The sequence below is a fragment of the Sorex fumeus genome, unplaced genomic scaffold (assembly GCF_029834395.1).
Source record: "Sorex fumeus unplaced genomic scaffold, SorFum_2.1 ptg000072l, whole genome shotgun sequence".
NCBI lineage: Eukaryota > Metazoa > Chordata > Mammalia > Eulipotyphla > Soricidae > Sorex > Sorex fumeus.
In genome coordinates, this window is record NW_026606129.1 from 17,069,399 (window position 1) to 17,083,133 (window position 13,735).

A 13,735-nucleotide genomic window follows, 5' to 3' on the forward strand; every position below is an offset into this window, starting at 1 on the left:
GTGAAATATTGGGTTAGAGATAACATAGTCTACTTGTTAAAGGTACATGATCAGGTAAAGGGGACAGGGGGTCATGCTTTGCATATGCAGGAGCTGGTTCTATTCTTGGAACCACATGGCTTTCAAGCACTTCAGGGTGGACATTATAATACCCACCACTGCAGAGTCCAAGAAGTTTCATAACTTAAGCCTCTAAGCGTTGAACTGTCCAGACAAGTTGACCAGTATTGCTTGGAGTGACCCCAAGATCACTTGAGCACTGCTTGGAAGATGCCTCCTTGCAAATATATATGATATAACCCCAGGTATACCTGAATATTTATTCTGTATCCAATACTGCTTGTGTGAGTGACTTCGGACAAATAGCTTGACCTCTATAAGTTTTAGAGTTCTCAACTGTAATATGGGAATCATAACATAACCTACATAGTATGATTATTATTGGAGAGTAAGTAAGATTGTACACAAAAAACTCAGCACAATATCAGGCACAGAGAAAATACTTGATAAATAAAGAAAAAATACTTGGTAAATAATCATTAATCTTCTATTGACGGTGACTGTTATAGTGATTTTATTGGCTACAGAGTAGTAATAGAAACAGTAATGGTGGCAATGTTGGTGCTGATGATAGAGACAGATGGTGCAGGTGGTGGCATTGTTGGTGGGAGATATAGTGAAGGTGGTAGAAGTGATTGTACTTAATGGATATGGTAATAGAGACAATGATGATGGTATTGGTGGTGAAGGTGGTGGTAGAAGAAGTGGTGGTGATTAGTGGAAGTGGTGATGTGTAGGATAACACTCTTTTGTCCTTCCTCAGGTAGCTTCGGTTTGTCAGGTCACTCCCATCTAAGAACACTGAACTTGTATTGTAAGCAATGTCCTTTCTGTGTGGACACAGGAAGACAGTTAATATTATGCTTTGTAACTTGGGAGTTGATTGACTCCGAATCATATTTACTCCTGGGCATCTGATTTCTTGACTCACTTGCCCTTAGTTCCTAGCACTCCAAAAGCAGGGTCCCGACGAGGGACTGAATGGACCCAGGGCAAGCTGTGAGCTACCCTGGCATGGAAATGGGCCAGGCCAAAGAGCCACGATACTCAACTATAAGTTGAGGGCATGATCATGGACAAATGCTGTCATGATCCAAAAGTAAGTAACGACGAGACTAGGACCCTGCTGGAGCTAGGAAGAATAACCTGGCCTGAGGACTGCGGAATGTATAGTGAGATGTTCTCAGGAAGAACCAAACTAAGTTTATATCTCTTACTGTGCTCATACAGAATGACATTGCTAGAAATATTAGGAGTAGATTTATTACAACTATTTAAGTAGATTACTAACTGAGGGAAGAACACACCCTTGTTGGGATCCCACCCTTGAGCAGATCTCCCAGTAATCTGGAGTAATCTCTGTAGATGAGATTTTATCCTTGAGTTAATCTCCTGGAGGAGTGGTCTTACCTCTCTTTGTTGATTCGTCAATATTCAACCCACCTTTATGTCACCGCCTTATGTGACTGCTATATAAACTAAGACTGTAAGCTCGGGGAGAGGAGAGTCAGAACGAGAGGAACTCAAGCTTGAGAGAAAGAACAGCCGTCCTGATCCAGGCCACACATAGGACTCAAGAGCACCGAATGCTGGCGGTGAGAAAGAGCCATCCAGTGAGCCCATGAACACACAATCTTAGGTGTGTGAAGATTTTACAGTGATGGTGATATGGTATTGGTAATGGTGATGGTGACATAGTGGTGGTAATGTTGATAGTAATAATTATGAAAATGTTAATGATACTATTATAATCTTAGTGTCTCTGTCTCTGTCTGTCTGTCTGTCTCTATATATAAATATATTGAGCTTTCTGTAATAAAAAGTTCATAACCTGTTAGGTGTTTTTTTATGAATTGATAATGTCTGCATCTAAATCTAATTAAGTTTTAACTACAAATATTATTGTTGTGGCCTTAGAAGGAAATCTTAGAACATTAAAAACAGAAAGAAAGAAAGAAAGAAAGAAAGAAAGAAAGAAAGAAAGATAAGATAAAAGATTGCCAAAATATTTGTTTGTGGTTGGGAGGATGCAAAAGAATATGTCCATCTGCTGTGGCTAATTCCAACAATGTGGTTAAATGAAAACAGTTATAGCATAACTAATTTGCTCTCTTATTCCGAGCAACGACTAAGGTAAAAATGCCTTAGTTTGTCAAATACTTCAAAGCATATGAAGTAACTTTTCATAGCCATCAATCTCTAAAAATAATTCCTATGCTCCAGATAATTGCATCCATGCCCTTAAAAGTCTTAGACTCTTATTGGCTCTATTTGTCTCCCTGGATCAAATGTTTTATTGGTATCTCATACTCCTAAAATCTCCACTGTTATAAAACATCTTTGTCTGACAAGAGAGGTTCAGTGACACTTCCATTTTCAACAACATATGAGAAGGAAAAATAACTCCTATACAACTTCAGATTTTTTTCTTTGCATGTAGTTTGAGAGTACTCATCTATTTAGACTCAAAACAGTGGCATTCATCAGAACACATTTATAACCCAAAGTTTAACTCATTGTATTAGAATTTTATGTTATATACAAACAAGTAACAAACAAGAATGTTAGTAAAAAATATCTAGTGGTCCACAGTTGAAAGAAGGTTGGGAGATATAGGGGATTAAGTGAGTTATGATTGATACAAGCTAGACATTGGTTGTGATCATGACCCATTGCTTATAAATACATCATTGAAATGTCCAAAGAATTTAGACTCACAGATTGTCCTCTTGGTCCTTGTTGGCCTTGTGAGCCTTTTACACCCACATCACCAATCTCTCCCTTTTATAATAAAGAATAAAAATTAAATTTATTTTCTCCTATAAGTTTAGGAAACTTGTTACATATAGATAACTAAGAAATGCAATAAACATTTTTGTACTGAAAATTAGCAACACAGCCAGTTTTAGAATTTCATATTACTTTATTATGACTTTATCAACATGTGAATATATAAATCTAAACTTGTGTTTAGTCATGCTTGTATATAAATTTGTCTCTTGATTTTATATGTGATCATCTGTGCCCCTTTCTCTATGTCTCTATGTAAGTTTTGCCTTTTTTCCCCTTCTTTTTGGGTCACATCCAGCAATGCTCAGGGGTTACTCCTGGCTCTGCATTGAGGAATTATTCCTGGAGGTGCTTGGGGGACTATATGAGATGCCAGGGATTGAACCAGGGTCGGCCGAGAGCAAGGCAAATGCCCTACCCACTGTACTATCTTTCTGGCCCACGTTTTGACTTTTCTATATCCACCAATTTTGCTACCAGTTCATGGACACTCATTATTATTACTCATATCAGACACTTCTGGAAATGAACACATACTGAGAGATTTGCATGTAAAAAATAAAAACCAACAAAACAAGTTTTAATCAAGGAATAGTATGTTTTCTTTTACCTTCTTTCCTGGTGGTCCAGGTTTTCCATTTGAACCCTTTGGCCCTGGAGGTCCAAGATTCCCCTACAACAAGATTATGACTAAAATCAACTTAAGGCCACAAAGGTGGCTGTCTGTTTGTTATTACTGAAAATGGTCTGAAACTGGTAACAAACCCATGAATCACCTTCGGTGTTTTGTATAACAAAAATGTCCCTAAAGTGTATAATGCACAATACATATTTAACATTTCCCTGGGGAGGGCGAGTTGGGTGGGAGGCATTCTATGCAAGACACCACGTACAGAGAATTGGACTAATCATCTGACTGATACAGGGAAAAACACCATTTGACTAAAAGATTGGAAAGGCAAATTTTGGATTCCTTACCTGCTCCAAGTAGGAAAGATTGTTAAACATAAAAAGGAAACAGTTAGTTTCGGGACTAGATTTTTTTCTAAGAGAGAGTAAGGACACAATTAGGGCTACTAAGTCATACTAAGCTTTGAATCTCCAGTTAAAAGGGCCAAAGCAATAGTACCGCAAGTAGGACATTTGCCTTGCACGCAGCTGACCCAGGTTCATATGGTCCCCCAAGCACAGCAGAGACAGGAGTAACCTCTGAGAATCACTGAGTGTGGCCCCAAAATAAAAAAAATTTAATTCTTCCAATTAGAGACCCTTATCATGGTTGCCCAAGTTTTCAGGCAATGTAAATGTTTTATTCCTTAGGAAGCTTCATGGCCACTCACTTCCTTAACAGGATTTAATCCCCCTGTGAACCACTAAGCTATTGGGTTGGAAGTAGTCAGGCGCTAGAAAGCCCAAAATTGAAGGCCAGCTACTTAGTCCAGATGGTAAGTCATTTCATGCCTGGTTTCCTCATCTATGTAATTGGTATAATAATGCTTTCTTAAGTGTTTGTGAGGAGTAAATTATTCACTTTGATCCTTTTTGCAGGATATATTTTTTATTACTTTATAGGGAAGTATGAACTTGTCTTATATACCCTTAGGCTCAAATCCAATCATGCATATACTTTTGAATAGAAAACCATAGTGAGCTACAATGTCTATTGCATAGAGTTACATACTTTTAGAAACTCCTGATAACCACAGATACCAGAAAAAAAATAGATTAGCTTCATGCTATTTGTCCAGAAACACTCAGGCAATTGAGTCAAACACTGTTAAAAAGCTGATGGGTCTTCACACCTACCTGAGGCCCCAGCAAGCCCTTTTCTCCAATGTGTCCTGGTGGTCCTTGTCTTCCTCTTGGTCCCTGAACCAAAGATGAAGTAAAAAAATTAAAAAGTTTTTATCCAGAAAGTCAACCAGATTCCTTTTTTCCATGATATTTAACAATTGCTTTCTATTTTTGGACCAGTTTTTAAGCCACACTAGTTTATTTTCTAAATAACTAAAATATCATCATGGAGGCTTATGGAAGCACAAATGATGGGAACTCAATCCATAAATATCTCACTTATGTCACTTGAATCAAAGTGCAAGTCATCCCATTGGAAGTACAATTTGTAAGTCTGTGTTTTTAACTACTGATACAGTTTAATCTAATGAACACTAAAGTTTGAAATGCTTATCTTTTAATTCATCCAACTAATTTTAAATTCTCAAAAGGAAAGGAGAAGAGTTTCTGATATATGGTTCTCTTTAAAACAAAAAATCAACATTTCCTTATACAAACAAAGGCTAAGAACAAAATATAACATTCTGGTTTTTATTAATAAAAGCTGCATTTAAATAGTTTAACATATAATATGGGCACTTAATTGGAAAGGCAATTATTTCCCCGCCCCTATTAATCTATTTGAGTTTTCTGATTTTTGACATTTTAATTTTTCTCCAGATTTCTCAGAAATGCTTTCCCATGAGAAGCATTGATCATGGCTTCTCTGGTCCTACATAGAATGTTTTAATCATCTATTTATGTGAACTGTCACAGGCATGTCCCATTGGAAAGGCGAGAACTAAGATAGTATATTGTCTTTTTCCTGCTTAACATGACTTGATCCCTTTACATTCATAAATACAGTATAGTTCCAATAAAGGACACAACAGAGATGACAATTCCAACTTTTAATTATTCCAGGAATCAAAAAATGTTTAAAAATATGTACCTTTCAATTATTTGACCCTATGTTCAGTTATTATTGTCTAACACAAAATAAATAATATTTATATTTGTACTATTTCTCTAGCACCTTTGTCAAATAAAACTAGCAGAAGCCTCAAATTATTGCTTTATACTCTTACTATTTTTTCCCTTTATTTTATTTATTTATTTTTTTTATAGTTGTAGATTTACAATTTTTTGTGCTTGGGTTTCAATTATACAATGATCAGATACCCATCCCTCCACCAGTGCCCATTTTCCACCACCATGAATAATATCCCTCCCACCCCCATCCCCCCATCCCCCCCTGTCTCTGTGGCAGGGCAATCCCCTGTGTTCTCTCTCTCCCTTTGGGTGTTGTGTTCTGCAAAAGAGGCATTGAGTGGCAAACATGTTCAGTCCATAGTCTACTTTCGACATGCATCTCCCCTCCTGGGAGGATCCTCCAAACACCCTTTATTTGGTGCTCCCTTCTCTATCTGAACTGCCCTTTCCTCTAGGATACCCGGCTGGCCTCTAAGTTATGGAGTAATCCTCCTGGTGCTGATCTCAGCTATTCTTGGGTATTAATCTCATACTTTAAAAATATGGAACGCTTCACGAATTTGCGTGTCATCCTTGCGCAGGGGCCATGCTAATCTTCTCCGTATCGTTCCAATTTTAGTATATGTGCTGCCGAAGCAAGCACACTATTTTTGAAATTATGGAGAATTATTTATTGTGTCCGTAAAATTTGTATAAAAATACTTTTTCATTTGAAGATACTTAGAAAAAAATTGGTTTTCAAAAGAAAGCTTTAAATTATGTCCCAGAAGTGTTTACAGAATAATAGGTTGTAGTTATGCTTACAAGTTAGATTTCCTGTTATTAATAAATAGTTTACAAGCCCCACTTAGAAAATGCTGAACTTCTTGAGGACAAGACCCTGTATGACCTGACGATCCCAGGCCTAGTAAAAAGTGCTCCATATATTAGTATTTTGCTGATTTTTTCAGACAAACCGAATATAATTTTACTGATTGAAATGCTATTTGATGGACCAGTGGGATAGTACAGCAGAGCGGATAGGGCATTTGTCTTGCACTCAGCCAACCCAAGTTGGATCCTCTGCACTCCATATGGTCCGCTGAGCACCACCAGTATTGATTCCTGAGTGCAGAGCCAAGAGTAAACCCTGAACATCACCAGTTGTGACCCTAAAAGCACTCCATACCCCAAAAAGGAAATGTTACTTGATTGATTTGAATACACAGTTTTAAAATTATTAACCCAATGCACAGATGTATAACTGGATTTCTTATACTTGTAGCCCAACTCTATCAGTTACTAGTTGTGTGAATCTAGACAACACAACTTCATTTCTTTCTGTAAAAAAGCATTAACTCCTCTCCCTGCTAGATACTTAAAGTAATACATGTGCTTAGTGCTGTATATAGAACATAGTAAGAGCTTGATAAAACAATAGCTGTTGGGCTTTGACTTGCCTAAAGAAATTTATTGAGACCCTGAAAGAGATGGATCCAAACCCATTTCAATTTATATAAATGCCTATCACAGAATCTAGGATAAAATTTCAAACAAATATCCTCTAACCCTGAAACAAAATTCACTGATACAACCTGTGGACCTGGATGCCCACGCTCTCCTTGGTAACCCTGTTGACCAGATGCTCCACGTAAACCCTGTTAAAATAAATAAAATAGAGAGAGTTCATAAAGCATTCGTCATGTTACTATCAAGGGAAGCTGTCTCTGCAAACTGGCACTTGAAAGTTACTGGAGGAAGATTCAACTGTCAGTGCTTAGCCCTCAGAGGAAATGAAATTGGAAAAGAAATGGGTGAGCATTACACTTATATAGAGAAAAGTGTAAGACCAGATTCTACTGACTTTCCTTGTCTTTGCTCCTCTCCTTCTACTTCTCAGGTAAGTGATGGATGCAAAGATACTTCACAAAAATATAACTGAAATCCCTATTTAAATAATAACTGGTTTTTAAAGTTCATCCTTTTCTTTCAAGAAACATGGACTAAACATTCTCTGATGTTAATGACCCTTATCTCACACAAAGAAACTTAGTACTTTGAAGATAACAAGAAGCACGATACTCTTGTCAACAACAAAGATATATAAAACAATGGAGAACTGAGTTAAGGACCCTCCCGTTTCTTAAAAATTTAAGTTAATTCTATAGGAAAAGTGAATTATTAAAAATGCTTCATCTGGACCAAAGAAAAGTACAGTAGGTAAGGCTTTGCACATCTCCAACCTAGCTTCAATCCCTTACACCCCTGGGTCTCACAAACAATACAGGAGTAATCCCTAAGTGTAGAACTAGGATTAAACCCTGAGCACAGCGGAGTGTCACCCCAAAACAAAAACAAACCAAAAAATTCTGATATTATCTCTCAAATTGATATTTCAATTTCTCCCTCAAATTGATATTTCAATAGAAATGACAGTGACCCGTTTTCCAATATTACAGACAATACACATTTCATGAATCATCTTGCCTTCCTTCTCATGTTGCTCACATGTTGACTAGGCTAGAAATTATTCATATATTTTCAAAGAGGAAAAAATATTTAATTCATAGTTAATCAATGTGTAGATTAAATTAAATTAATACTGCATCTGAACATGTATAACTACTCAAGATAAACAGTAAACATTTCTGGGGCTGGAGCGATAGCACAGCGGGTAGGGCGTTTGCCTTGCACGCAGCCAACATGGCCGACACAGGTTTGATTCCCAGCACCCCATATGGTCCCCTGAGCACCACCAGGAGCAATTCCTGAGTGCATGAGCCAGGAGTAACTCCTGAGCATCGCCGGGTGTGACCCAAAAAGAAAAAAGAAAAGAAAACAGTAAACATTTCTTTTAATCATTATCATTTCATTCTGCTGTTCAATATTTATCTCTAAATTTATAAATATATCTTTATAAATAAAAACCACAATCAAAAATCATAAGAAAAGTGAATTACAAAGATATATTGGGGGAACGTGTGTAAAGAGAAAATCAAATTAAGAGAAATCTTCTTTTCTTTTGCAGATGTAAGAAATCAGTCAGAAACATCAAAACTGAAAACTGCGAAAAATAGCAATAGCCCAAAGACATGAAAGTGAGTAAGTGCTCCTGGACTTGGGAGTTTGGAAGAGCAGGTGGAAAGAATTGGCAGGAACAAACCCAAATGGGTTTACTAATGAGTTCCACCAAATGCTTAAAGAGAACCTATTGCCCATTATTCACAAACTCTGCAAAAATATGTATAAAGTTTTCCTAATAGTTTCCTTGATATCAACAGTATCCTATGCCAAAAGCAGACAAATAAATTACTAAAAGTGAAAAATGACTAATTTCCCTAATGTACACAGATTCAAATATCCTTGAAAAAATCTTGGTGAAAGGACTTCAATAATATATTAAAGGATCATAAACCATGATCAAGTGGTATTTATTCTAGGGATGCAATGATGGTTCATTGATGGCTCGGTTAATGTGATATAACACATCAAAAAAAAAAGAAAACATAAAAATCATATGGTTTGATACAGAGAAATATTTTGAAAATATTAAATGCCCACTTCTAATAAAAACTAAACTAAATAGAATTAAAATGGTTATTACCTCAATATAATAAAGTCTATATACAACAAATTGCCAGCTAACATTACACTCAATGGTGTAAAAAAATTAAAATCTTTCTTTTAAGATCAGGGATAAAGATATCTATCACACCACTATTATCCAGCATAGTACCGGAAATCCATAAAATAATGTATGGATTATTATTCCCCATTTGTACAACAACACATAAGAACATCATGATTCTCAGCTTTTAGTACTGTCTCCAATTACTAGCTCTCTGGCCTCTGACAGGCAAGTTCACTCTGTAAAAACCTGCATTTCCCCTCTTATGCAAACACTGAAAAAAAAAAGCAACCACTGAAAAAACAGGTAACAGAAGATGCTCAAAACTCCTGGAAAGTATAGGACTATAGCACTGTCCTCCCGTTCATTGATTTGCCAGAGTGGGCACCAGTAACGTCTCCATTGTGAGACTTGATGGTTTTTGGCATATCGAATACAACATGGATAGCTTGCCAGGCTTTGCTGTGCGGACAGAATACTCTTGGTAACTTGCCAGGCTCTCTGAGAGGGGCCAAGGAATTGAACCCAGGTCGGCCACATGCAAGGCAAACGCCCTATCTGGAAAGTATAAGTGGGAATATATAAATGTAGATTATCTGTGGTGACAAAGAAGTTCAGCACAGTGATCACTGCTAAATAAATGTGCAAACTCTTCATGATTTCCCTTCAGAGATATTTTTTTCATTCTATCCTCAGATCACATCATTCTCCCTGGCATAAGAATTCAATCTCCCATACTCAATGACTATGTGAAACCCTATGCATCCATACAAATTCCCACTTTTTTGAATGGAAAAATTTATTATTGCAGAGTTTAAACTCCTCCTCTAGTAGTTTAGGTTCTTTAGAGTCTAGATGATTATAGTATATTTGAGGGAAGAAGACATAGACAAGTGCATAAACATCCCAGGCTTCAAAAAGATAACCATGGAAATGTACAAGGACCTACATTCTTGGAAGGTGCATACATCTCTCCCCTGCAAGTCTGACAGGTAAAAAGAAGCAATTCTTTCCAGAAAATACTGACCTTCAACCCTGGCTGACCTCGTCTTCCTCTTAGTCCCTAAGAAGAGAAATAAAAACCTTAGAGAAGAAAACAAGTTCGTTTTTGCCCACTCCTAACTCCTTCTGCCTGAAAAGCAAGGGGAATACATCCCATGCCTGTCTGGTTATACCTACCCGAGAGCCAGTTTTTCCAGTTTCCCCCTGAGGTCCATCAAAACTAGAAGTTCCCTGGAAAATAAGTGGTATAGTTAAGATCATTTATATGCCAACACACTGCTAGATTTATTCTGTCCACCTGCACTGTCCAGTACAGAAGTCATCAGCTGAAAGGCACTATTCAATTTAAATTAACTATAAATTTTTAGAGATTTTTCGAAAATTTAGTTCCTTGGTTACATTAAATACATTTCTTAGTCTATGGGCTGGAGCGATAGCACAGTGGTAGGGTGTTTGCCTTGCACGCAGCCAACATGGCTACCCGAGTTCGATTCCTCCGCCCCTCTCGGAGAGCCCGGCAAGCTACCGAGAGTATCTCGCCCACACGGCAGAGCCTGGCAAGCCACCCGTGATGTATTCGATATGCCAAACACAGTAACAACAAAATCTCCAATGGAGATGTTACTGGGCCCGCTCGAGCAAATCGATGAACAACGGGAGGGCCTTTACCTTTACCTTAGTCTATAATAAACTACATGAGGTTAGTAGGTACCAAGTTGAGCAACAAAGATATAAACTATTGCTGTATTTCTGAAGTTCTATTGGTGAGCAGTCTTCTAGAAGAATTATAACATTAAAATGTGGTGTTTTAAAATACCACTGTTGTAGGTATATTTCCCCATAGGCAGTTCCTCTGATGCCTCCTTAGGGTTTGCCATGTTAGCTCAGCAGCCACACAAACTTTCCAATGATGTTTCTTATTTAAGAAGTATATTGGAACATCCACCTAGTAACTGCATCAGAATTTGCAAAGGCAAATTGAAGAATGTATCTCTCTCAAGGGCCATGATTAATTCATAATAGATGATGACGGAGGCGGAGAATACAGTCATGATGAAGAAACTTTCTAGAGCCCTCACTGCTTCAGGATCAGTAATGAGGATCTGAGTGGTACCCAGAGAATAAGAACCTAGTTAGATCCCTAGTTGAAATATATAAGATCAGTCGTTTTCAACTGCCTGTCTGTATGCCAGTGTCAGTGCAGCATTGAAAAGCTGTAAACTATTGGTCTGCACTGCAGCTATTAACTGCCAATCTGCAGCCTTGTTCTGGCCTGCAGGTATAAAAAAAACAGTTGACAGTCTGGGCTGGAGTGGTAACATAAGAGATAAAGTAGAAGCTTCACATACACCTGACCCCAGTTTCAGCCTCATACCACATACAGTCCTCTGAGAACCTCCGGGGTACATTCGTTCATTCCTGAGCAGAGTCAGAGATAGCCCCGAGCACCAATGAGCAAGGCATATATATATGTGTGTGTGTGTGTATATATATATATGTACATATGATGTATATGTGCACATGTACATATATAAGTAGGGCTGGAGCGATAGCACAGTGGTAGGGTGTTTGCCTTGCATGCGGCCCACACGGCCGAGCTGGGTTCGATTCCTCCACCCCTCTCGGGAGCCTGGCAACCTACCGAGAGTATCTCGCCCGCACAGCAAAGCCTGGCAAGCTACCCGTGACGTATTCAATATGCCAAACACAGTAACAACAAGTCTTACAATGGAGATGTTACTAGGCCCGCTTGAGCAAATCGATGAACAATGGGAGGACAGTACTACCTATATATGTACATATATATAACTGAAAAATCAATGTTTTAGATAATGATTGAATAAAATTACATGTTAGTATAACAATATATTAATTGGGAAAGAATATGAACTACAGAAATCAAAACTATGATTTCTTTGTGCAAAGCTGCTCTTCCAACTGTAATTTACAATAGATTAAATTCTGAAACAAGCCAAATATTCTGCAATATGAGGGAAGTGTTTATTATAGTGGAGTCACATTGAAATAGTTTGTGACAATTAATAATTATGTTAATCAAAAGTTTAGAATGTAGGGGGGAAGACATGCTATGATGTTGTTCTTTTTAAGTGTGCTAATTTGTGTGAAAAAAATAACGTATCCCATGTACAGAGAAAGATAAAATGATGATGCTTGATGTCTAAAAATTGTACTACATTTTCAAGAAGGTCATCTGCTTTACTCAGAGAGTAACTTTGCCAACTGTAAGTTAGAAGTGTTCAGTAAACTAATAATTTTCTTGGTTCCTGAAATTACTGATTATTTTTTCTCTCCATTTTCATTTCATTATTGTCATAAAGTGTCACTATTAGTGTTATAGCTATTTTAGAACTTGTCTAGCAGAATTTCTGGTTGCCACTGGATAGCTCCCTGCCTTCAAGTAATAAAGTGTCACTGCTATAATGGAAGTTTTACAAAGTATGTTGTATGCAGGTGAGGTATTCCCACAAAGGGACCATATATAATAAATATTCTAAGCACTGTAGCACTGTCCTCCTGTTGTTCATCAATTTGCTTGAGTGGGCACTAGTAACATCTCTATTGTGTGACTTGTTGTTCCTGTTTTTGGCATATTGAATACATCATGGGTAGCTTGCCAGGCTTTGCCATGCGGGCGCGATACTCTCGGTAGCTTGCTGGACTCTCCAAGAGGGGCAGAGGAATCGAACCGAGGTCGGCCAGGGTCAGCAACGTGCAAGGCAAACACCCTACCCGCTGTGCTATCGTTCCAGCCCTAATAAATGTTCTTACTTTAAAAACTGATTATTTTCAGGGCTGGAGAGATAGCACAGCAGATAGGGCGTTTGCCTTGCATGCAGCCGACTTATGCTATTATTTGTAATCAGCATAGTAAAGGAATTATGCAGTCAAATGATAGAATTGTTAAAGAATAGTCTCAGCTGTTTCACTAATAAAAAAATAAAATAAAATAAATAGTCTCAGAGTATCCTGCATGGATCACTTAACATTAAAAAGGAAAGCATATTAACAATGGATGAGTCTGATGAGCATCATCTTAATCAAGTGTAGGCTTGATTAAGCTCCAAGATTGAGACAGACAAACGGTTTCTCCTGGTAAATGAGAATGGACAGCATTACTTCAATTTGCCCTCCCTCCCCACCAGTCGACCATCAAAAAATGTTTAATCTGAACCTACTCATGAGAAAACAATCAAATGCTAACTGAGAGACGCTTAGTAAAGTAACTAGTCTGGAATGTTAGTGTCATGTAAACAAGCGAATAATTGTGCAATTGTTTTGATTAAAAGATACATGATACAAGATAACTCAATGCCCTGGTTGGAATCTGGAATAAGAACAAAAAAAAGAGGCATAAAAGGATTATTGGGAGAACTTGAATATGGACTACATATTAAATAATATTTAATATCAATATTTTATCAATATTAAAATTCTAGAGTATGATAGTTATGCTATACTTTATAAAAAGGTGACCTTGTTGTTATGAGA

The 13,735-nt window shown here is 37.5% G+C and overlaps 1 protein-coding gene and 2 non-coding genes across 3 annotated transcripts in view; 1 reads left to right on the top strand and 2 right to left on the bottom strand.

Annotated features, from left to right (window-relative positions):
- The window catches only part of LOC130037460 (collagen alpha-4(VI) chain-like), a 125,060-nt gene that overhangs the window by 49,335 nt on the left and 61,990 nt on the right, over positions 1 to 13,735 (bottom strand). Inside the window, 6 exon segments of the mRNA XM_056129304.1 lie at positions 2,779 to 2,841; positions 3,461 to 3,523; positions 4,657 to 4,719; positions 7,191 to 7,253; positions 10,251 to 10,286; positions 10,403 to 10,456. Coding sequence (XP_055985279.1) covers positions 2,779 to 2,841; positions 3,461 to 3,523; positions 4,657 to 4,719; positions 7,191 to 7,253; positions 10,251 to 10,286; positions 10,403 to 10,456 — 342 coding nt within the window.
- LOC130038025 (U6 spliceosomal RNA) lies at positions 6,153 to 6,259 on the bottom strand. The gene has a single exon (XR_008794580.1). It is a non-coding gene; the product is annotated as a U6 spliceosomal RNA (small nuclear RNA).
- LOC130037951 (U7 small nuclear RNA) lies at positions 12,574 to 12,636 on the top strand. The gene has a single exon (XR_008794532.1). It is a non-coding gene; the product is annotated as a U7 small nuclear RNA (small nuclear RNA).